Raw genomic sequence first — 25316 nt, 5'->3', positions numbered from 1 at the left:
TAATACTAAACAATTTGTTTTCAATTTTGATAAACTACCAATTAACCTTACATTTACTCTGGAGCTGATGAAAATAAGAATAAGCAACTATAACTATATATTTGTCTTGAATTTGACACAAGCATTGTATATAACAATACTAACACTGCAATGAGGTCACATTCCCCCAGTCTGGTCCTCGGCAGGAGGGTCCCCCCTTATGAGCCTGGTCCTGCTCAAGGTTTCTTCCCTCCTAAAGGGGAGTTTTTCCTTGCCACTGTTTGCCTTAAAGCTTTTCTCCCACTAGGGGAGTTTTTACCTGCCATTGTTTATGTAATAATTGCTCGGGGGTTTATGTTTATGTTTATGTTCATGTTCTGGATCTCTGGAAAGCGTCTAGAGACAACATCTGTTGTATTAGACGCTATATAAATAAAATTGAATTGAATTGAATTGATTTGAACATAGTCATATAGGTTTATATGCAACTAGGATAAATACTGAAACTTTAAAGGTCACATAAGCAACTATAACAAATAATGGAACTACAGAGATTGTAGATGTGCCCTGGACTGACCGAAACAAACAAACAAAATCACTTAAAAAAACAAACGAACCCTGATGTTTAAATACTCTTTTATTGATTCAATTATTTTTTTTGACAACTTTCAATTTGCAAGACAAACACTGTAGAAATCGTCAAAATATTGTATTCTTTTTTTAACTTTTAAAAAAGGTTCCTCATCCACATTGTTTTTCACAACAAGAAAACCGAACGGAGCAGGACATGTTATACACTTCTAATTTAAGCATTTGCACATGCATAAATAAACTAGGAAAACAATTATAAGAAAATAAATCTTACTATCCTTAAAAAATCCCTTCTTAATAAATTGTGCAATCCATACATATCTCACTCAAAGGTTTATCACAAAACACATGACATTTACTTTTCTCTTCTTTTAAAAGTATATGTAAGAACAGGCAGGGGAAAAATACACACCGTTAAAGAAAAAGATCCCTTTTCTACAAACATGAAGGTTGCTAAAACGCCTGAGATTTCCAAATGTGATGGGAGGTAAAGAGTGCCGTGTACAACAGTTTGGAGGACCAGTAAACATTAATATAACACTGCCGGACTTGTTCTGCACTAGAATCCACTCCTCCTCATCATCCTATCATTATTTTTTAGCACCATCACTAAAGGCAGCGTGTCTCAGCACCTTGGGAATGAACATGAAACACTGAGGCATGAGGGGAAAAGTTAAGGCTTGATCTACAAAAGCAAAAGAATATAGCTCCAGAGCACTGCATGATACCGATAATAAACACAAGGCGGACGATCAACTCAGGCATGCACACTACTTTAAAAAAAAAAAAAAAAATATGGGCATCTTCTTGTTCAAAATGGAAAGATAAAAACATACAAATGGCTGCTGCATCACAATTTGAGCAGGGCAGTAAGTTTGTACAAGACAAGACGACGAAACGTCGTTCAGGCACGGTCAAGTGTGACATATGTAGACACACAACAAATATACTATATGGATTGATGTCAGTATAAATAAACTGACATCTTTATAAATTAAAGGGACACATGAAGGGTACTTAAAGTGTCATCTGTAACATCACGGGCGATCTCATAAGGGTCATCACACCATGTGCTCCTAATTTTGTGAAAGGAAGACTCGGAAAGATATTCCTGAAACAAAGACTTCTACAAAAGCAACACCAGGCATTTTTATAACTCACTCCAAGTGGTGTATTTTCTAATCAGAGGACTGCAGATGTCAGGACTATATAATCTTCGCCATCGTTTCACTTCGTCTGTTGTTCTCTCCATCTATGCGGGTTATGTGCCTCAAACACATTCAGCCTCCTATACAGAATGGTGACTTGCACATAAAACCTGGGTTTTGCAGAAGGTTATTTAGCTTTAGTGAAACAAAAACTAAACTAAATCTTTTTCATTGATTTAAAGCAGGGGTGTCAAATGTGCGGCGCGAGAGAGGTTTTCATGCGGAGCCACGAGAAGTTTCCAACGCAAAAAAACAAAATGTTAATTTACTAAAAAGGAAGGCATAAATAATTGCCATGAATCGCAGCATATCCGATAATATATTTCTTCTACAAATCCATCGTTATTCCACAAATAGAGCAGTTTTCGACATTTTGTTTTGTTTTCTAGAATGCATTTGCCGATTTTATTTCTTTGTAGACGGTTGTTTATTTTTATTAACTGACTACTATTATATATTTTCACAGGAAAAATATCACTGCTAAAAAAGATGATAGAAGATATTTATTCGGAGAATTTCAATTTTGAATACGAGGATAGTGACAAAGTAAAACAGTTAAAAGAGAAGTGCTGACTTTTTCGGCACACTGGCGTTAATATTCGCGCCAATTTTTAAAAATAAATACACTTAATTGTACTGGAAAAATCTCTAAATCACAAAGAATCACTCTCAGATGTAATATGAAATATTTTGCTTTTAATTAAATTTCCTATAAAAAAGCGAAATATAAAAAAAAACATGTTTCTGTTTATCTTTGTAAAATGATATTAAAAGTATCTTACATAATTTGAAAAAAAAAACGAGAAATTTCAAGAAAAGATCCTGAAGAAATATATTTTACATAATTAGAGTGTAAACAAAGTGCATATTTCCTTTAAAATTAACTAAACTTATATTGGATTAGATAATAATAGTAAAAAAAAAAAAAAAAAAATTAGAGAAAAAATTTTCCATACCGTTTTTGTTATTTTGAGCGTGCGGCCCGCGAGAAAACAATTGGTCAAATCCGGCCCGCCAAGCAAAATTAGTTTGACACCCCTGGTTTAAAGGTTGGTTCTGCAAAAGGTTGCAGTCACTGAATTGTTTTTAACTTTGGAGTGGTTCCCAAACTCACACTCAGCCCGTAAAATTTGTGGGGCCACGTTTTAGTAACAGTGAATAAAATGAGGTTCGTCTGGCTTTTAAACAAAAAGGCTTGAGTGGGAATATTAAAGTTGAAAGGTTGGACACATTCAAGTTCACACCTAGTTTAGAAAAGTAAGTGTAAACTTAGTAAGTACTGTAATTTCCCAACTATGAATCGCTACTTTAGTTACGCGCTTTGAACCCTGCGGCAACAATGTGGCTAATTTATGAATTTTAAGGGAGTGACGAGCTTCATGCAGTCAATACATTTAGCCTCGTGGACACCTGCGGCTTATAGACAATATTTTATAATGATAATTATTTAATAATTATACAAGTACAAAATCTGTTTTGTTTTAAAATTTAGTGGGTGCGGCTTATATAGCGCTCAATAGTCTGGGAATTACGGTAATCACTTTTTGCTCTCAATCGGTCTAAAAATATGAGTCAAAATTTAGTTTTTTTTACAATGAGATTATCTCCTCTCATTGTGAGCAGCTACAATAACAGTAGACGGTCTGCATTTGGCGTTACTGCTTACCATGGGTAATATTTAAGGATTTAGTCTTGTGATCACAAACAGTAAAAAAAATAATAAAATAAAATAATATAAAACATCAAATGTTTCCTATTATCCTAATTAGGGGTGGCTCAACCCCAATTTATTTGCAAGAGCTAGACATATCATTGTTTGCTGAAATCTTTTTTGATTATTAATCTGTTTCTTACCAGTTTTGAAAATACAAAAGTATTTTCCACGACCAGCAGAGAATTGCTGGGGTGCTTCTTAAAACTTGGGTTGTTTTATCAAAGCAAAATAACAACCTATACGGGTTAAAACCCTTAAAAACCTACAGATGTGACCTGAAGGCGTCGAGGAATTCTGAATGTAACAACACTAAATGCACAACTACTTGTCTCCAGCCATTTCTCACATCTGCGGCAGCACGCCTTAATCACTATATACATTTAGTTTTCTGCTAGTTCTCAGGGCCTTGCTAGATTTTTATTTATTTTTTCCTGATAGGAAAAACTTTAAAAGAAGAAGTGGGGTATTTATGTTGCAAACTCCGACTTTAGTCAAAGTCTGAAAACAGAAGCTCCAGCTGGCTCAGACAGCGTACGGATGGAAACAAGGGGGAAGGTAATGACCCTGGCTATGAAAAAATATATATAATAATGATATAAAATGAATGCTTATGACCACTTTTAAGCTCATCCTCTGAAGTTTTACAGTTTGGGCAAATTGCAACTAAACCTACACAAATAAACAAGTACAGTAGTTCTGAGTTGATGGTAGGAAGATTCAGTTACTGAAAATAAAAGTTGATGACTGCTCTTTCTTATTCAGAGAACAGACTTAGAGAGATATCCACCTCCTTCTCCAAGCCTCAACCCCTGAAATCACCAAACTAGTCCTTTAAATATAAGCTGGTAGCTTATTAGATGAGCATAAATAATCTGTATTTATCTAACAAAAAAGCCAAACAATCTCAGAGATTACTGAAAAAAAAATCCTAAAATAACTGTTTGATCTCTGGAGAAAAGCAACAAGAAAAAAAGTAAAACTAGATTTCATCCTCAAGAATACTCTCACAGATGCTTGTGAGTATTCAAGGATTGTGGAAGTGATGATTCCTAAATATAAGAAGCTGAGAGCTTAATAAACTGCAAAGGGTGTGTGTGTGGAGTTGCTGGTTCTACACCAGCCACTTCTCCAAGCATGTGTGGAACACGGTCTCGTTGGAGTGCCACTGCGTGTGAGGGACGCCCGGAACGGAGCACAGGATCAGATCTCCACGAGCTGCCAGCGTCTTCAGACCGAAAACATCTCTCAAGAACAGCTGGGGGAGAAAAACCAGGCACACATTAGCTCTTAATCGGATGTAGGTGTTTCTGTGACACAGACTGAAGAGAAAGAAAGAAAAAAAAAAGCTCAAAGTTTCCTTGTATTATAATTCTAATTATAATAATAAGCTTCTAAGAATAACAAGAAATGTTCACTTAACAGGATTTTGTCACATCTGTCTACAGGACTGTCTCAGAAAGTTAGAATATTGTGATAAAGTTCTTTATTATCTGTAATGCAATTAAAAAAATTAAAATGTCATACATTCTGGATTCATTACAAATCAACTGAAATATTGCAAGTCTTTTATTATTTTAATATTGCTGATTATGGCTTACAGTTTAAGATTAAGATTCCCAGAATATTCTAATTTTTTTAGATAGGATATTTGAGTTTTCTTAAGCTGTAAGCCATGATCAGCAATATTAAAATAATAAAAGGCTTGCAATATTTCAGTTGATTTGTAATGAATCCAGAATGTATGACATTTTTGCATTACAGAAAATAAAAAGGACTTTATCACAATATTCTAATTTTCTGAGACAGTCCTGTATATTTTTAGTCTTAGGTTAGTACATAATTGTAGTGCAACTCATCACCTCTGAAACTTTAGAATAATTTTATGGTGAAAATGCTATCTAAGTATATTTATGGCGTAATAATAACTAACCCTAACAGACAACAAGTCGACCTGAAATAAACCAAACGTCGTTACTGTTTCGTGTCGGGCTTCTACTTACATCTTGGTGCTGCATCTCAACAACCGTCTCATTGTCGTCATAAAACCCAAACTGACTGTAACATAAGCAAAACAAAGAGGATAAAATGTGTCAACGTCTTACGAGAGTCATCACATCATCTACAGGCAAAAATATCAATTTGGAAAGATTCTGGAGAGATTCTCATCTTCATGATAAAAACAGAACAGAATACGGTAGTGAAAAGATAATCTAAAAACAGTGTCAACTGATGAAAAGAAGAAGTAATTTGCTGTAAATCAAAGTGAGCTGACTTGTTTTGGCTTTTCCCAGTTCTAAAAGCAGAACTGGTTTGTCATTTTTACACCGGAATCAGTCACAGATGTTCAAAACATTTCTGCTTTCGCTGCGAAAGAAGAAATGGTCGAAAAATGAACCATGCACGGTACCTGTTTCACACCCAGACAAGTCAAAAGGTGTGTGAGATTTTGGGAAATGAAAGCGAGACCATGCCGGAGCTCAGGAGGACGGACTCACCTCGACTGCCAGGGAGTGATGACTCCGTCATCCGGTCCACCAATCAACACCAGCTTCTGGATTTTGAGGAAGTTCTTCTTCCACTCTGCAGGTGAAGATTGCAGTTATGTTCAAGCTTTTATCTTATTTTGATATGTTTGTGCAGTAGAAGAAAGATTTTTCATTTTCCTGAAACTCTGTAATAAGTTTACTTTGAGCCAATAAAAGTCAGCACTATTTGATCTTTTCAGGACTAAATCTTTACTCAAGATATTGTGAGCTGCAGTCGCAAACACTTAGATGATTTATAGATTCTTCTCAGAACTATTTTTAAAGTTTTTAGAAGAAGTGGAGAGATCCATATTGATCACGCTGCAAAGACAAACAGATGCCGAGTTTAACCCCAAAAGGACCTTACTGACCTGTTGCATTTGGATTTGGCTTCTCGCTGTTGAGCAAAGCCAAATAGTCGCTGCTGTTCACGTACAGGTCTCTGTGGTGGGGATCTGCACACAAGAAACCCCAAAGATAAAACATTTGTTTACGGATATTCTCTCTAGTTTCAGAAAATACGATACAAATGAGCTGAGAAGTTGGGAGTCGTCTTTATGAAAAACAGCCATCTAGGAATAAATCTCCAAGTCGCCCCCCCCCCCCCCTGAAATAAAAAGGGTCCAAATCATCCCCCCTGTAAAACGGTCATCCCTCCTTTCCATCCCTTATGTCATTTCATCAATGAATGTGGTTTTACTGCTATTTCAACATTTAGAGTCATCACCAGAAAAATAACACCAGAAAAATAACTTATTTGACAATTTTCATCTGTTTCAAGTAAATTTTCCCTTGAAATTAGTAGGAAAATCTGCCAGTGGGACAAGATTTATCTTCTTATTACAAGAAAAAAAATATTGTTCCACTGGCAGATTTTTCTACTTATTTCAAGTGAAAATCTACTTGAAACAGGTAGAAAAATTTTGTTTTTTCCAGTGATGAGTCTTGTTTTAAGTGTAATGAGATTTTTTTTACTAAACTGAGACATTTTAACTAGAAATAAGACAAATATTCTTGTTGAGATTTTGAGTTTTTGCAGTGATCCATTTTACTTATCCTGTGAAGGACAGAGTCATATTGATAAGTTCAGAAAAGTGTTTTTTATTGTTGTGTTTTATGTATTTGATGTAAGCCCAGTGGATATTTAAAGCTTACAGAAGGCTGCATTTAACTGCTGCTATGTCATTCCTGCAGTATTTCTGCAGGTGTTTTGGTCAATGCTATTATTTGTAATATATTATATTATTTGTAATCAGCACAAATTATCTGTCCCCATATGATCAAATCCACCATCCCCCCTGATTTGATTTTACAACTCGAGTACTGCTCACGCTGGACCACCAGTTTCACCAGAGACCCTAACAGAGGTCAACAAAGCCCTTTTGAGGTGGGGGGGTCATTATTGCCCAAGACTCACCGTTCCAGTAGTTGCAGATGGATATCTTCTGACCAAGAGCAGTGTAACAGATGTGAAAGAGGTTTGACTTCATAAACTTGGGGAAGACGTATTTTAAGTAGTCTGTGTCTGAGAGGAGACAAGAGATCCGAGATAAAATGTGAGCCAGAGAAAAGTAAATAGTACATTTACACAACGAAAGACCTGCAACATACAGGACTGTCTCAGAAAATTAGAATATTGTGATAAAGTCCTTTATTTTCTGTAATGCAAAAATGTCATACATTCTGGATTCATTACAAATCAACTGAAATATTGCAAGCCTTTTATTATTTTAATATTGCTGATCATGGTTTACAGCTTAAGAAAACTAAAATATCATATCTCAAAAAATTAGAATATTCTGGGAATCTTAATCTTAAACTGTAAACCATAATCAGCAATATTAAAATAATAAAAGGCTTGCAATATTTCAGTTGATTTGTAATGCATCCAGAATGTATGACATTTGTTTTTTTTTTTTTTTTTTTTTTTTTTTTTTTAAATTGCATTACAGAAAATAAAGGACTTTATCACAATATTCAAATTTTCTGAGACAGTCATGTACATGCACACTTGGTGTTCATTTGGAGAAGTGTTTGATCCCACCAGCGATATCCCATCTATTTTAGCTCTTCCACGCATCTCTGCTAATCACTGAAAATGTGTTAACTGATCTACCGTCACTAGACTGATGATATTAACTTTTGTTGCCGCCCGCTTCTATTGAAACCAGGCAGTAAATGTGACACGAAACCACGCGGCTGAGCAACACCCTAAAACCCCCGGCAAAGCCGCTTAAAGCCGAGAGCAGCAGAGTCAGGTGACGCTTCTCTACCAGCGACATTTTCACTTTCATTTGATCTGCTGTTACTATCAAACGTTGACTAAGGAGCGTCTCTGTTTTTAAGCCTTTGTAACCCGGACGCACCTCCATACTGGCCTGCCTGAGGGGAGGACAGAGAGATGAACGAGTGCACGTTGTGATCGGGCAGAGTGGAGAGGATCCCTCGACAAACTAGTCCACCTGTAAAAACAACAGGAATAAAAAGTCAGAATAAGGAGTTTAAACCCTTTTTTGAAGTGATGTAAGTGTTTTTTTTAACCAGAAACATGCACCGTTTCAATGCTTCAAGTACACAAACAAGCAACAACACTGTGCAGCAATTACATTACATCATTTCAACTACTGATTCATTGTTTGGCCAGTAAAATTGTAAGAACTGTCCATCATAAATACCATGACTCAAAAAGGTAAGTGCTCACGTGCTTTGAGTAGTTTGGGAAAAACAAATAAATAAATACAACGCACGCACACACAAATCTTCCTGGGTTAAATGAGTCACAAGGATACGATGGAGTATTAGGGCCAAACTAAGACAAAAAAAAATGGGAAATTACGAGAATAAAGTCGTAAAATTACGAGAATAAAGTCATAGCCTAATGTTGCGAGAATAAAGTCGTAATATTACTAGAATAAAGTCGTAATATTACGAGAATAAAGTCGTAAAATAACAAGATTAAAGTCATATTGTTGCGAGAATAAAGTCGTAGTATTACGACTTTATTCTCGTAACATTAGGCTATGACTTTATTCTCGCAATTTTACGACTTCATTTTTGTAATTTCCAATTTTTTTTGTCTTAGTTTGGCCCTAATACTCCGTCGTACAAGAAGCCGTTTTGCATTTCTGCATTAAAAAAAACAAACTATAAAAACTGTTTCTAATCAGGAAGAAATCAATTAGCCAGTTAAACTTCCTAGAAACTGGTTTTAGAACATCAGCTTCTCTGGAATTTACTCTATAAAAAGTCAAATACAGATACAAGATACAAATATAATCTTGAGTCTAAAGTTCATCAGAGAAACAGACTGGGAAAACTTAATCTGCACTCAAATTGTCCAATGTTAGGAGATCCCCGCCGCAGACTGAAGTAAACATCCCAAACATCATAAAGCATTTTCCCAGACTGAATAAATCAGGAACTGCTGACTCTTCCAGTAGCATTTAAAATTTACAATAAGGTGTGTCACGTAGAGGGTGATTTCATGTGAGCATGATTCTCCTGCTTAAGACACATACCATGCATACTTCAAGCTCAAGCAAATACCACATTTATGTCTAGAATATCTAACTTGTAGGACTGAACTCGGTGACCTTGAGAGTAGCAGATAAAGTTGACCCCGTCTGCTGCGTTTTGAATTATTGGGTAAATGGCGTCCTTGAATCCGTCCACCTGTTTCCACAAGGGTTCTAGGCTGGCGCTTCGGTCAAACAGGTCGATGATGGTCACATTCGTCCCCGGATGAGACTGCAAGTGAGAGCAAGAACACGGTTTCACTTCATTAAAGAAGTGCCAGCCGGGAAGGAGTTAATACTGTTCCATGAAACCTTAAAATGCACCGCAATCGAGAGTTAAGAGTGCTCCTAAAGGGTCTTTATGGATATCTGGCTTCTAATGGTGTAATAATAATAATAATGTGCATGCTTTAAAATATTCATGCTTTATTAGGCTTGGAGGAGCTCAGGCTAAGTGAAGCAGAAAGAGAGCGGTCTGGGTTTCAGTTATTGCTTGTTCCACAATGATGCAAGGCTGGTTTTAATCTAACGCTCTCTAATACAGCAGAAGTGAAAAAGAGGAACATAAAGTTTCCTTAAACCCATCGACCCTCTCAAAAGGATGACAAAAACTTCCGTTTTGTGGCATAAACATAAGAGGACAACCAGCACATTTCACTGTTATAACATAAAAGTGTAACAACTGTGTTGTCACTGATAGTAGAGCTGGCTTCATTGATGAGAGAAAACAAACATAATCTTGTGCACGACCTGTTTCAAACCTGCTCATCCAGAGTGTCTCCATAAGTTCTGCTTTGTGATGTAAATGATGCAAAGCGCCACAGTACATAGATACATGTTATGTATGTGTGGTGTGATTATGTGTATAAGTAGATAACTACTGTATGTAGTCTAACATTCTTTGTTTTTTTTTTTATAGTTTTCGTCTTGTTGTGTTTTTTTTTTGTAATTACTGTTTTACTTCCTAAATTGAGGGGAGGTTTCGCTGCATAAGCCTGTTGGCTTTTTGACCTCTCCTGTCACATTTGTTTTACTATTTTGATTGTAAGTGTTACTTTTATTGTGTGCAAACTAATAAAATAATTAAAAAAAATAAATATATACATAGATATAGAGCAGATACAGTATAGTGTAAATAAGTATATTTATATGGGCATGTGTGTACAAATATATAGAAATATTCAACTATGTGTATGTATGTATGCATGTATGTATGTGTGAGTATAATTACAGTATATAATAATAATAATAATAATAATAATAATAATAATAATAATAATAATAATAATAATACTGTTATTTAGCAGTGTGAGTACAGTGTGTGAATATTTATAAATACAGGTTAAATGATCAGTGAATGGGGGTAGGATTAAATAAGTTTGCACTTCTTCCTACTCCTTTTTTGGCACATGTAAATCAAGATAGCAAGTTTTAAAGGATGAAATTCTTTTTTGTTTTGTTTTCTTAAACTTCTCATGAAGTGTTGTTTTTTTTTTTTACATGTACAAAAATAAAATTAAAAAAAAACAAAAAAAAAAACATGTTATGTTGCAAAGAGCCCAGACCACAGTCATAGATCAGTAATCATACCTGCAAATGTATTAAGGAGGTTTGTCTGAGGACTTAAAGGGAAAACTAGTTCCAGTCACATTACCAGGGTTGCAGATCCATACTTTCATGAAAACAAAGGACAAATGCAGGATAGTACATAATGGTACTGCATGTTCCTTGGCTGGCTCCACATGGTGATATAAACATTTACGGCCTGCAGGATATTTGGTTAAATAACCCTCAAGGAAACAGTGTTCTTCTGCCGGGACACTCACCTCGTTGATGAACCGCTGTAAGTTCTTAAAAGCCGCGGAGCTGTCGAACAAGCCGTGGACGATGATGACCGGCTTGTAGCCGGTCCCCGCAGCCCAGAGACACGCACCGAGCAGCGGCCACAGCAGCGCCGCCGCCCCGCTGCTGCCGCCGGTCCTCCGGGGGGAACCACAGCCCTGCATTCTACCGCAAAGTAGTCAAAAACCTCAACACAACCCTTATAAATACACCCACACGTGGCCAGGCTCACTTAAAATATATTTAAAAAAAAAAAAAACTACATATATAAAAATAAATATGGGTGTTTTGCTAATGTTGAGTTATCATGTTGAACTTCAGTCTTGTCCAGATAAGCTGAGCGTCAGCGTCCCCTCGGAAACCTGTTTTAAACGCACTGGTCCCCGTGTGTTTACCGCTCAATAATACTGCTTATGATGAGAACAGCTGCACTTTCTACCTTTGTTTGTTCCGGTTTCAAATTAAAAGGTGAAGCGGCCGCCACTTCCGGTGTCCGCTCGACCAATCAGCACGCAGGAGCGCACTTACGCTCGACCAATCAGCGCGCAGGAGCGCACTTACGCCTTTTATGATGCACAGCGTGGAGCTGCGGTGGAAACTCCGTGTGAACTCCGCGTAAACAGCATATCACACCTCTTATCACGGTCTATGGGTCTATGGATTTTGTTTGTTCATTTTTTTTGGGACAAAAAACAACCACACATGAGAAACTTCACATCTGAAAGTGATTAATCCTGGAATTAGGGATCAATAGATTGTATGAGTTCAAGAAAACAAGCAAAAAGGGGTGGGGGATGACACATTTGATATAATTAAGGGTACAGATAAGAATTGTCTATCCAGATCACTTGGCACCAGTCAATCATCATCATCGTTTATTGGTCAGACTTGAGGTCCATAATAAAAACATACAACCAGTTATCGAGTTGTAAAAAAGAATCAGGGGGGATGGTGGATTTTATCATATGGGGACAGATAATTTGTGCTGATAACAAATAATATAATATATTACAAATAATAGCAGTGACCAAAACACCTGCAGAAATACTGCAGGAATGACATAGCAGCAGTTAAATGCAGCCTTCTGTAAGCTTTAAATATCCACTGGGCTTACATCAAATACATCAAAACACAACAATAAAAACACTTTTCTGAACTTATCAATATGACTCTGTCCTTCACAGGATAAGTAACATGGATCACTGCAAAAACTCAAAATCTTAAAGGTATTGTGACATCATTTTTAACATGCTTTTAACACTATTAAAAGTCTTGGCCAACATCCCTCAAATGTGTCTAAAAGAGTGTAACAAGAAAAACTTCACTCTAATACTCTTTTCCCGGCTTTTTATTACAGTGTTTTTTTGCCCCGTGAAAAACGCTTCCTTTTTCCCCTTTCCTGTCAATCATTGCCCCGCTCCTCCTCCAAACCTCCTCCAACCAACCGCTACACACTTCTGCCGGCGTCTCCGCACACACGCGCGCACACCGAATCACAAACACCGACACACAGCCCAGACAGGGCGACTACAGCCCGGTGATGAAGTCCAACCGGGACCAGAGGACCGGGACCGCAGCTCCCCGCCAGCAATACGCTCACAGCGGCGTCGGGGGAGCGACAGGCGAAGCATGCACGGAAAAGCAGCACGGCGAAGCAGACAGTCCACAGCAAACAATCATAAAAATAAAGGCATGCAAGCAGCAGTGTCTCCTTATCTTAAGTCCAGTCAGTGGCCGCGGGTCTTCTTAGCAGTTCTCCTCCGGTGATTAGAACAGAAGAGGCTCTAAACCGCTCCGTGTTAAGCCTGATTTATGGTTCCGCGTTAAATTGACGCAGAGCTTACGCCGTAGGGTTCAGCGTACGGTGCGCGTCGCCGCGTAGTACGCCGTAGGCTCTGCGTCGGTGTAACGCGGAACCATAAATCAGCCTTTATGGTGCGCTGGAGAGGAGAGGAGGCAGGGAGCTGGGTGGAGGGGGCGGTGATTTAGCGGGCCCTGACGTCACGGCCCGCCACCAAACCAGGTGCGCCGTTTTTGCAGTTATGCGGAAAATCCCAGAAAGCACACAATACACTGAATGTTAAAAGTTCGTTGTTTTTTGGGTGTAATTGATGTCAAGACACCCAACAAAACACAAAAAATCAAGAAAAATGTGTTTTTCATGTCACAATACCTTTAACAAGAATATTTGTCTTATTTCTAGTTAAAATGTCTCATTTTAATGAAAAAAAATCTCATTACACTTAAAACAAGACTCATCACTGGAAAAAACAACAATTTTCACCTGTTTCAAGTAGATTTTCACTTGAAATAAGTAGAAAAATCTGCATGTGGAACAAGATTGTTTTGCTTGTAATAAGAAGATAAATCTTCACTGGCAGATTTTCCTACATATTTCAAGTGAAAATTTACTTGAAACAGGTGAAAATTGTCAAATAAGTTATTTTTCTGGTGATGACTCTAAATGTTGAAATAGCAGTAAAACCACATTCATTGATGAAATGACATAAGGGATGGAAAGGGGGGATTGCAGTTTTAACTCGAGTACTGAACTCGGTGTAAACTCCGTGTAAACAGCATATCACACCTCTTATCAGGGTCTATGGGTCTATGGATTTTGTTTGTTCCTTTTTTGGGGGACATTAAGTACACATTTGATATACAGGACTGTCTCAGAAAATTAGAATATTGTGATAAAGTTCTTTATTTTCTGTAATGCAATTAAAAAAACAAAAATGTCATACATTCTGGATTCATTACAAATCAACTGAAATATTGCAAGCCTTTTATTATTTTAATATTGCTGATTATGGTTTACAGTTTAAGATTAAGATTCCCAGAATATTCACATTTTTTGAGATAGGATATTTGAGTTTTCTTAAACTGTAAGCCATGATCAGCAATATTAAAATAATAAAAGGCTTGCAATATTTCAGTTGATTTGTAATGAATCCAGAATGTATGACGTTTTTGCATTACAGAAAATAAAGGACTATCACAATATTCTAATTTTCTGAGACAGTCCTGTATATGGCATTTATAATACGCAGCACTCAGTGTTTGTGTGACTTTCATGGATGAGAAACACATTGTACAATGTTTAAAAAGAGGTGCCACAAAAGTGCAGAAGACTAGGCATTTACATAAAACCAGCAGTAGGTTGAAGTGGTTCGCAATGGAAACAGCAGAGTCCTGATCTTAACTCGATGACACGCTCCGTTAAATTGGATAATCAGTTAAATGAGAAAATTTGATTTGAAGCTTCAGTTTATTCATTTCATCACAACCGTTTATTTTCCAATTTCTTTCGATGTCAGACGCTGAAAAGCCGTCTCTGTTATGGTAAATGGTAGCGGGCTGTGTAAAAATAGCAGAAAAAAAACTATAAATAGAACTCAGAATCAACTAAAGCAGGAAAAGAATTACAATTTGAGAATATTTCAGTACATTTTAAGTACAAGTCAGGAGTCGACTGAAGAATGGACTCCTGCAGTAAAGTAACTGTCCTGCCTTTGCAGAGCAGAAGCTTATATTAATACCACAGTGCCAATACAGAGGAGACACACCTTTTGTGGAAAGCAAATAAAGCAAATAAATGCTCAATAAGGTTGTCAGTCTAAGCTGTAAAATCATTGGGTCGGCTCAACAAACTTTACAAGAACTTTATAACAAACAGCTGATCAAGAACTCCATATTGTCTGATTCTCTCATCCCTTAATAAACAGTTTCAGTTTCTACCATCAGTTACTGCTTACACTCCCTTTAGCAAAGACAAACAGATACAAACACTCCTTTGTTTCCTCCACTATTGTTCTTTTAAATGCCGGAAGGAAAAGGTAGTGGGTGAAAAAGCCTTCCCTCTTAACTATAGCTTAGGTCTATACTATGATGTGTAACTTATTGTAATTTATTATGTATATTTTATGTATATTTACCATTGTGTGCTTCTCCTGTCGCAAAACTAATCGCCCCCTTGGGGACAAATAAAGTAATTGATTGAATATGTGGATGCTCATGGTTCCAAATAATAAAAGCCTTGTTGTGATTTCAGTCAATGCTTTTTCAACTGATTTACAGCTTTAAACAGCATTTGAACATGTAAACACAATGTTGTCGTGATCTCAATCCCTGAGTTTCTTTTTTTTTTTCTTAAATATTTTTATCCCGGTTTTTTCCCCCCATTTTATCACCCAGTGCTCCTACCTAAGCTACAGTCCTGGGCATTTCTCCCTCTACCAACCCCGGGATTTCCTGCACTGAGCTCAGGTCTCCTCCTGAACCTGAGGAGTGAGCAGCAGCTTCTTTTCACCAGACAGGGTGGGGCTTCTCTGGCCGGACGTAGCGCGTGGAAGGATCACGTTATTCCGTCCAGATCCTCCCCACCCCATCTGTCCCCCGGTTGGCCAGAGGGGGCAGTAGAGCCCAGGACTGCTGCATGTTTTTGTGAGGGTAGCTCACATTAGCTACCCAAGGGAACACGAGGAGAACATGCAAACTCCACACAGAAGATCCTTTCGCCAACCCCACCCAAGGTGTGGAGCTGAAGTCATGGGGGAACTAACACGCACTTCAGCACCCACAGCGTCCCCGGCAGGAATCAAACCCAGGACCTTCTTGCTGAGAGACGGCTGCACTACCAGCTGCTCCACCGTGCCCTGGATCTCCCCTGAGTTTCTGAGCTAAAATCCCAACTTCTGTGGCTGTTATTTTGCACTTTTACACGGTGGATGTCATCTTTACCAGAGTTTCCAGTACAACTGGATGCAGCATCTGGCCCAGTCCCAACTCCCGTCCTTAACACCGGCACTTGTAGCCCGATGGGCAGTACCTACTACCCACTAACCTCAGGAACATTCTCTGGCCAAATGGCGCTTTTCACACCCATTTCCACCGGTACAGAAAGTACCAACTTGGTGGGCTTTTTGTGATGACTAATACAGAAATGCAAAACTCTTCAAAAATAACCAAGACGGCTGCAGAATCTTTTACTGCAAAACCAACAAGTCATTCACACTTATTTGCAAAAATGCCTGAGAAAAAAAAAAGTGCCATCGGTAGAAAACACACACTTCCATCAACACATAGCACTCAGAGGACTCATGCGATCACACGTTTTATTAACCGGTCCTGCAGGTTGAAAGAAGACTACATGCAGCTCTGAGAAGCCAAACATCTTCACACTTCAAATATTACCTGCTTTGAGCTCAGGAGGCAAAAATGCCTGATATTTCTTTGTGCCATCACCCTTAATAACCTTCTTAATTTCCTTTGGTCCTTTTCAAAACACCTGTGTGAATCTACAAAAATCAAAAAATTCAAAAAATGTGAGAATGAGCTCTGTTTGCAAAGTGAAATATCAATCGTTTATTCTCCGTGGAGGATTACTGAGGTGCTGTGAGTTCAAACTTTGGCTTGCTGGAGTGTCATTTCCACCAGAGCAGCTTTCAGGCAACTTCATCATGCAGGAAAGCTTCTTAAAAAAGTATCAAAAGCACATTTGAGTATTGGGTTTAGTCTTCAGGCTCTCTCAGAATCAAAAAGTACAATGAAGTGTACCATAAGGTATACATGACAGTAACAGGACTCTTATGTGATTTGAACAGGAATCCTATGAGAGACTGTCTTGTTCTTTGCTGTGCAGAGCGGGTTGATCTCTCTACGGGCCGGGCTGCAGCAGCTCCTGCAGCTCACACAGCGTGTCCTTCAGGGTGAGAGCCAACGTCTCTGCGTTCGTCTCCTCGCAGCAGTTGAAGGCGGTGATGGAGAAGTGGACGTGGTCCGCCTGGGGGTTGTAACAAACGGCATAGCCATCGGGGACGAGCGGCCCAAAAGACATCACGCTGTCAGTGTTGGCAGGCACCTGAAGGGAAGAGAAATTAAAGTTAAATACTAGGGATGGGCGGTATGGACTAAAAAATGTATCACGATAATTTCTGGCATTTATCCCGATAACGATAAAAATGACGATAAAAAAAATACCAATTCAACTCCACCTTTGTAACTATAAATCTATCACCACATTCAGTCTCTGGAGCCAAAACACTGCTCTAAAAGAATACTAAATACTACTAAACTACACCAATTATTACACCACTCTGGTGGAGACCTCAGCAGCAGCTGTTATATATAATAATATGGGGAATTTATCATTTTTACCGCGAGATGACACATTTTTACCGCAGGGAATTTTTTTGACGGTATATCGTGAACGGTAAAATATCACCCATTCCTACTAAATACACAACCTGACGTGTAAGAACAAGACTGGAGTCACATTTTCCTTTTTGATACAGATTAAACAAATAATCAGTTGAAAAGCTGTCAAGTTGCAGTTTTCGTTTTAGATCTTCCACCTTTAATGACAGCAGACAAACTCCAGTGCTCCTTCTCCACCATGTTTGTGCCTGCTGTATAAAAACCTTTCAAAAATCAGGCTTTAGATTATTTCTTCACCTATTCTGGTCACATTTCCTTCTGCTCAACTACGACACAGTAGGTTTAGGGTCAGTCCCAATCCCCCCCTAGTCCTACTTTTCAGTCCTAACCCTAATTTTTGCGCGTTCCTGTGAGGGTAGTGGTGTCCCAATTCCTCTTTTCATCTAGGGCTAGTGGACATAACGAGGGCTAGTGTGTATCAATCTAACCCTTCATAGTGAGGGATTTCAGATACTGACTAGCTGACCGAGGGCTAGAGAAAATTTCCCAGAATGCTTTACGTCATCATTTGCAGTCTGAATCAAAAACAAAAAAATATGCCGGAAATTTCTAATTTTTAGTGAATAAAATCAATATTTTGAGTTAGTTTGGGCATAAAAATGCGTTTTGATTACATTTCTAGCGAGAAATATATATTTTACTTTTATAATATTCACTCAGTGAATGTACATAATCACTCGCTTGCTCGTTGTTGCGTTGTATCTTCAGATCTCGCCAGAATCAAGGCTGATTTATGGTTCTGCGTTACACCAACGCAGACCCTACGCCGTAAGTTACGCAGCGATTTAACGTGGAACCATAAATCAGCTCCTGACGCGGCGGCTCTTCTCATCCCCAAAAACATCGGAGCAAATTTCTTAACAGGCGTTATTTGGATAAACTGAGCCCAGGTTGGGGATCTTAACGGTTACTTTTACGTCTGAAAAAATATTAAAACTTAATAAAGTGGCATATTAACAGCGCTACAGCTGAAATTAAAACAGCTTTTAGCTCTGGGCTTCCTGATATGGTGTGATGTTTGTGCAAACGTAACTACGCAGTCGCTTACGTACCCGAACGTAAACCACGCAGTGACGGAGCAAGTGGTGTCCCAATCCCTAGAGAACATTACAAGGGCCCTACGCCTGTGGCTTCATTTTTAGGGCCAGTGGTAGAAAGTAGGGTGAACATTGGGATTGGCCTTTACACTCAAGAGTTTTTACACAAAATGTGACTTATAATAAACAGGGATATTCCAGCTAGTCATAAAAACCACATGCTGTCACAAACATTGTACCACACACACACACACCTTGAAATCCCCAGAATGAGTCAGTTAGTAGGAATAAACACAAACTGCACTGAAAGACCATCATATGACCGAACAAGAGGGGAAACTCCTGCCAGCTCCAGTTTCTTTCTAACATTCATTTGTTCCTGACGAATGAAAACGCACCTGTCCCGTCCGCAGCTTCCAGTGCGTCGCCAGGCCGTAAGCCGTGTCCATGAACATCTTGGGAATGCTTAGTCCCTTCTCGATGGCCTGTATCTTGAGCCCCAGCAGGTGGCGGTCGATGCCGTGTCCTTTAAGCGCCTGAGCAGCAGAAGAAGAGACGAAAAGAGTATTTATCACGTAAAAACTACGGTGGCCGACGAGGGCCAAACACACTGCAACGGCCTAATCCGTCTCAGTTAAGGAAAACGGCTTCAAGTACAGAAACCATTCAAATTCACAAACTCAAAACGAGGTACAAAAAGAGGAATGTGGTGGTTTGTGAATTTGAATCGTTTCTGTACTTGAAGCCGTTTTCCTTAACTGAGACGCATTAGGCCGTTGCAGTGCGTTTGGCCCTTGTCGGCCACCGTAAAAAACAGCTAGGAGGATCAGTCTATTCAGACGTTTACCTGTGCGGTCAGAGCGGTATAGGCATCCACGGCTTCTCTGAACAGTTCCAGCTTTGCTTCTCTCTGCAGTACGAAAAAATTTAAATGGATAAAAGACATGCAATTCCAACCTACAAAAACATGGCACATCTAAAAACTAAAATAAGCCAAAATTGCAAGAGTTTCCTGTCGACATCGTTTGCATTTCTCACCGACACGGATGAATCAGCAAAGGCCTGAATGAATTTCAGCGTCTGATTCGTAGGCGAGCGGATAAACTCCGTCCTTCCTCCTCGAAACATCCTCTGAGAGGCGATATCACAGGAGGGAACCACCTCATCATGAACTCTGCAGAAACAAAACATAAAAAACATTTAGTTTTATTCCAAACACACCAAGTAAATCCAAGTACTTGGATTTACTTTAAGATTATTTTAATTTAAGTCATTTTTTATTTTTATCAATTTTAATTAATTTTATTATTTTATTGATTTAATTTGCCTGAAGATGATTATTTTGTACTTTTGTCAAAAAAGAAAAGTACAAAGGCTTGAAATTTTGTTCTCATTGTGCTTAATACATTTTTTTTATTCTGTTATTATTGTATTTATTTTATTATTTATTAAAGTACTTGAATTTACTTTAAGCTTATTTCAATTTAAGCAATTTTTTTTTACCAATTTTAATTTATTTTATTGATTTAATTTGCCTGAAGATGATTATTTTGTACTTTTGTCTGTTTGAATGGTTGTGTTAAAAAAATAAACAGTTACTCAGTACTTGAGTAGTTTTTTCACCAAGTACTTTTTTACTTTTACTCAAGTAATTATTTGGATGACTACTTTTTACTTCTACTTGAGTCATATTATTCTGAAGTAACAGTACTTTTACTTGAGTACAATTTTTGGCTCCTCTACCACCTCTGATAATTATACAGTTTATCATCTGGACCAGATGGAAGACATTGCTGAAGAGCATCCTAATTGTGCTACTGCTCCTAATACCTCACAAAGAAACAACAGCGAGTGTTTCTGTTCAGATTAAACCTCATCAATGCTGATAATCACAAAGTTGACAGATTTGGTTGTACCTGTAGTAGGCGAGCTGCAGAGCCACCTGGATGAAGGAGTTTGGACTCATGTGGTGCTGCTTGGGAAGCTCTTTGCCGAACTTTTTGAAGTTGAACACGTTGACGTCGAGGTCATTGATCAATCTGAAAAGAAAATGTCAAAACATCAGCCTATTATAATCATAGGAGCTTGTACAAAGCTTTTAAATCGATTCGATGATAATGATTTTAAGTCATCAACCTATTGCTATCTTAGTCTTTTTGGACCTTTTAGTGATTTCTCTGGTTGATACCTAAATATGGACCTGAACGATGGTTTTGCCATTCATTTTATGCAGAGGTGGAAAAAGTACAAAAATATTGTACTTAAGTAAAAGTAAAAATTTTCTGCTTGAAAATTACTTAAGTAAAAGTAAAAAGTACCCATTAAGAACATTACTTAAGTAAAAGTATAAAAGTACCTCAACTTAAATATAATAAAGTACCAAAAGTACATGGTGTAAAATGTACTTAAGTACAAAAGTAAAAAGTACAAAAGTAAAAAGTACAAAGTACAAAATTATTTTCAAAAGGATTGCAAAGAAATGAAGAATCCAAGAATTTGCTTACAACTCTAAATAATGGTGATATTATTCTGACCCCTTTAGCGTTTGTTTCCATTACCCCATTTTAATTTCTCCCTTTGCTCATCACTGCTGCTGTACCCCATTGGCCCCGCTGACAGGTCCACCCCCAGCCTGTAGTATGCAGTGACAACATTAAGCAACCCCAGCTGATAAAGGATGAGACTTTTGAACTTTTAAATGCCAAAACCAGCTTAGAAGGGGTGGAATCAAAGAATGGTGCGCATGGACACGCGTCGGCTGCCGCTCAAGGATGATTTATGGTTCCGCGTTACACCCACGCAGGGCCCGTACCCTACGGCGAGGCTCTGCGTCGATTTAACGCGGAACCATAATTCAGGCTTCAGTCCTCATCGGTACTCGACGCGACGGCGGTTCCTCCGGCCTTCCGGCCCGCCTCTGCGGCGCAACTCTCCTATGAACTCTCCCGGGAGCTGCGGCTCCTTCTCGGTATATTCACGCGCCCCCCTTCCTTCCCGTCCGCCTCATGGTCCGCGTTAAATCGACGCACACCTTACGCCGTAGGCTACGGCGTAGGGTGAGCGTCGCCGCGTACCCTACGCCGTAGCTCTGCGCCGGTGTAACGCGGAACCATAAATCAGCCCCCGCTGTGCTGTTCTTTAATTTGTAGCGAGTAACGACGTGTCCAATTTTAAATGTAGCGGATTAAAAGTACGATTATTTCCTTGAAAATGTAACGAAGTAAAAGTAAAAGTACAGAAAAATGAAAGTATCAATAAAAGTACAAATTCTCAAAAATCTTACTTAAGTACAATAACGAAGTACTAGTACTTCGTTACTTTACACCACTGATTTTATGCTAGTCATAACCAGTACTCGAGTTGAGGGGGGATGAGGGGGGATGAAATAAAAACGGTCCAAATCATCCCCCCTGTAAAACTGCCATCCCTCCTTTCCATCCCTTATGTCATTTCATCAATGAATGTGTTTTTACTGCTATTTCTACATTTAGAGTCATCACCAGAAAAATAACACCAGAAAAATAATTTATTTGACAATTTTCACCTGTTTCAAGTAAATTTTCACTTGAAATAAGTAGGAAAATCTGCCAGTGGGACAAGATTTATCTTCTTATTACAAGCAAAAAAATTTGTTCCAATGGCAGATTTTTCTACTTATTTCAAGTGAAAATCTACTTGAAACAGGTGAAAATTGTTGTTTTTTCCAGTGATGAGTCTTGTTTTAAGTGTAATGAGATTTTTTTTTTACTAAAATTAGACATTTTAACTAGAAATAAGACAAATATTCTTGTTAAGATTGTGAGTTTTTGCAGTGATCCATGTTACTTATCCTGTGAAGGACAGAGTCATATTGATAAGTTCAGAAAAGTGTTTTTTATTGTTGTGTTTTGATGTATTTGATGTAATTAAGTAAGTATTTCCTAAACTCCTGCTACTGACCTACGATGACTCACCACAACTTTATTTGGGTTACGGGTGGAACTTCTGTCCTGTTCCCTGTTCAGAACAACGGACCGTATCCCTGACTCAAATGAGGGAAGCTGAAAGATAAACGACTGCTCTGGAGTCAGACAGCACAGTATGAAGGCTTGGTGTTTACTTTATGGTCATGAAGGACCTTACTAAATACACAGAACACTTTTTTTCCCCCTTCAAGGCTACAGTAAACACAGAGAAGACAGACGTGTTTACACTCCTGTGGTTTCAGCTCAGAACGATTCCTTTACATTTCAAAACCAAAGCAAACATCCAGCTGCAGCAGAGCGGGGTCGGCTCGCTGGCTCCACAGGAGTCGGCGGGGCTAAGCCTGTGTTGAAAAAAATCGATTTTCTGATTCTAAATCGATTCTCATATTAATTCCTAAAAATCGATTTGTATGTCTAAAAATCGATTTTTTTTTTGATTAAAAAAAGAATTCTTTTTTTTTTTTTTTTCCCCTCATCATTACATTTTTGTCTGGTGAACTTTAATCCCAGTAGTCCCAGTAGTTTTGAAAACTCCTGAACTAAATGAACTATTCTTTAGAGAAAATGCTGGACATTTCAGCTTAAATTTCTAAATGTTATATTAGTTCAATGAAGTTCATATTATCTATATTGACTATAGCTTGTTTGGTTTCTCTGTTATCGGACACGGTTTGTCATGAAATACCTGAAAAATGCCGGGTGCTTCATGGCAAGCTGTGTGTCTGGTGACAGAATAAATCAGACAAGCTAAAATAATCTGTTTACTGCTTGAGCTGTTGCAATTTCTTTCTTTTTTTGCACTTTAAATGGATATTGAAAGGCCTATTTGAGTTATTTATTTCTTAGTTATTTCACAATAATTATTGTGAAATTATTATTTCAATAGTTATTTTACAGTCATATAATCCAGGCAACACTAACCCAAATCAATATCGAATCGGATCAAATGGTGATAATCGATTCTGAATCTTAAGAATCGGATCGATTCTTGACATTTGAATGGATCCCCAGCCCTAGGCGGGGCTTACATGTCCAGGTTCTGCTTGGCCTGCTCGATGTCCCACTTGATCTCTCGGTCGATGTGGAAGTAGAGCTTCTTCGGCATCGGCAGGGGGACCAGGGGCGCTCGCTTCGGGTCGGGCTTCTCACTTCAGAAAGAACAAGAAGAGAAACGGAATCATACATTGAAATTGAAAAATAAATGGTCCATTATCCCATTTTTAACGTGTTTCAGGTTCTAAATATGCAATACGTTTCTTATGTTGGGATCCATCCTTCACCCTGGTACAACGTAAACGTGCTGTCACCCAGTAATAAGGGTGTAACGATACACTAATCTCACGATACGGTACACGATATTGAGGTCACGATAACGATACGATAGCAGTATTTTTTTTAACAACCTTGAATGAGGAACATATGACTGGAAAAAATGGTCTTTTATTTGAAACACACAAAATACAAAACAATACTGTGCGTTTGCCCTATTGTTACAGTTTGTAATGCTTTATAACTGTTTAAGTTTTAAAGAGAAAGCCAGGCCAACCATTTTCCACAAACTGAACTAAAAGTAGATGTCAGGTTTGCATTATGATCTTCAGTTTCATACAAGTACAAATATTTAGCCACAAACTGAATAGTTTCTCTCATGTATGATTTGACTTTTTTCTTTTCCAGAAATGTAACAACTAAAATTAAATAAATAAATAAAAGTAAATAAATACATAGATTGTATGAGAGATTGACAGGCGGATCGGTGCAGCGTCCGCAGTAATGCGGTCGATGTACTGGACCGTCGTGGTAAAGAGGGAGCTGAGTCGAAAGGCGAAGCTCTCGATTTACCGGTCAATCTACGCCCCTACCCTCACCTATGGTCATGAACTTTGGGTAGTGACCGAAAGGACAAGATCGCGGATACAAGCGGCCGAGATGAGTTTCCTCCGCAGGGTGGCTGGACGCTCCCTTAGAGATAGGGTGAGGAGTTCGGTCACCCGGGAGGAGCTCGGAGTCGAGCCGCTACTCCTCCACATTGAGAGGAGTCAGCTGAGGTGGCTTGGGCATCTGTACCGGATGCCTCCTGGACGCCTCCCTAGGGAGGTGTTCCAGGCATGTCCCACCGGGAGGAGACCCCGGGGAAGACCCAGGACACGCTGGAGAGACTATGTCTCTCGGCTGGCCTGGGAACGCCTCGGACTCCCCCCGGAAGAGCTGGAGGAGGTGTCTGGGGTGAGGGAAGTCTGGGCATCCCTGCTGAGGCTGCTGCCCCCGCGACCCGGTAACGGAAAAGCGGGAGAAGATGAGTGAGTGAGTGAGTGAGTGAGTAAATACATAAAATTTTACATCATAAAAAGATTGATTCATGCTCACCTTATAAGTGTAAGAGATTTATTTTTGTTAAGAAGGTTATTTTGGTAATTCAGGGTTGATTATTTTATAAATCTATTCTTTATATTGTGATGTAAATCAGGGACTATAATGACACTAGTCAGTTTATCTGTAGTGATTAGTGTGTTTTAGATTGGGCGGAGTGATACGCCACAGTACGGCACTAGCTGCTGTGTTGATGTTCTAAAATCCAACACTGTTGAGGGACAGTAAAGTACACTGGAACTCAGCAGAAGTTGACCCGTGTTTATCCTACTCACCACCCCAAAAAGGTTTAATTTAATAAGGTAAGGCTTAACTCTACACCAGACTTACATAAGTAAAAGTTCAGAGCTCAAA

The 25316-nt window shown here is 38.6% G+C and overlaps 2 protein-coding genes and 1 long non-coding RNA gene across 3 annotated transcripts in view; 1 reads left to right on the top strand and 2 right to left on the bottom strand.

The window, feature by feature from the left end:
- Positions 1-2817: 2817 nt before the first annotated feature.
- On the bottom strand, positions 2818-11814 carry ppt2b (palmitoyl-protein thioesterase 2b). The gene is made up of 8 exons (XM_061742174.1): positions 11359-11814; positions 9611-9764; positions 8384-8479; positions 7435-7542; positions 6389-6472; positions 5988-6072; positions 5493-5547; positions 2818-4747 (listed from the first exon to the last, which is right to left on the bottom strand). Exons 1-8 carry the CDS (start codon positions 11536-11538, stop codon positions 4604-4606), a joined length of 906 nt encoding a protein of 301 aa, XP_061598158.1. The 5' UTR covers positions 11539-11814; the 3' UTR covers positions 2818-4603.
- LOC133461314 (uncharacterized) lies at positions 6055-8432 on the top strand. The gene is made up of 3 exons (XR_009784181.1): positions 6055-6078; positions 8189-8275; positions 8364-8432. It is a non-coding gene; the product is annotated as an uncharacterized LOC133461314 (long non-coding RNA).
- Positions 11815-16369: 4555 nt separating the features above from the next.
- Positions 16370-25316, bottom strand: part of cratb (carnitine O-acetyltransferase b) — a 32034-nt gene continuing 23087 nt past the window's right edge. The window contains exons 10-15 of the mRNA XM_061742173.1: positions 23621-23740; positions 20544-20666; positions 19666-19801; positions 19475-19537; positions 19026-19163; positions 16370-17234 (exon numbers count right to left, since the gene is read on the bottom strand). Of these exons, the coding sequence (XP_061598157.1) occupies positions 17031-17234; positions 19026-19163; positions 19475-19537; positions 19666-19801; positions 20544-20666; positions 23621-23740 (784 nt within the window). The 3' untranslated portion in view covers positions 16370-17030. The remainder of the gene's footprint in view (positions 17235-19025; positions 19164-19474; positions 19538-19665; positions 19802-20543; positions 20667-23620; positions 23741-25316) is intronic.

The sequence above is a fragment of the Cololabis saira genome, chromosome 15 (genome assembly GCF_033807715.1).
Source record: "Cololabis saira isolate AMF1-May2022 chromosome 15, fColSai1.1, whole genome shotgun sequence".
Taxonomy (NCBI): Eukaryota; Metazoa; Chordata; class Actinopteri; order Beloniformes; family Belonidae; genus Cololabis; species Cololabis saira.
Note: the sequence above shows the minus strand (reverse complement) of the source record. Positions and strands in the feature narration are given on the sequence as shown.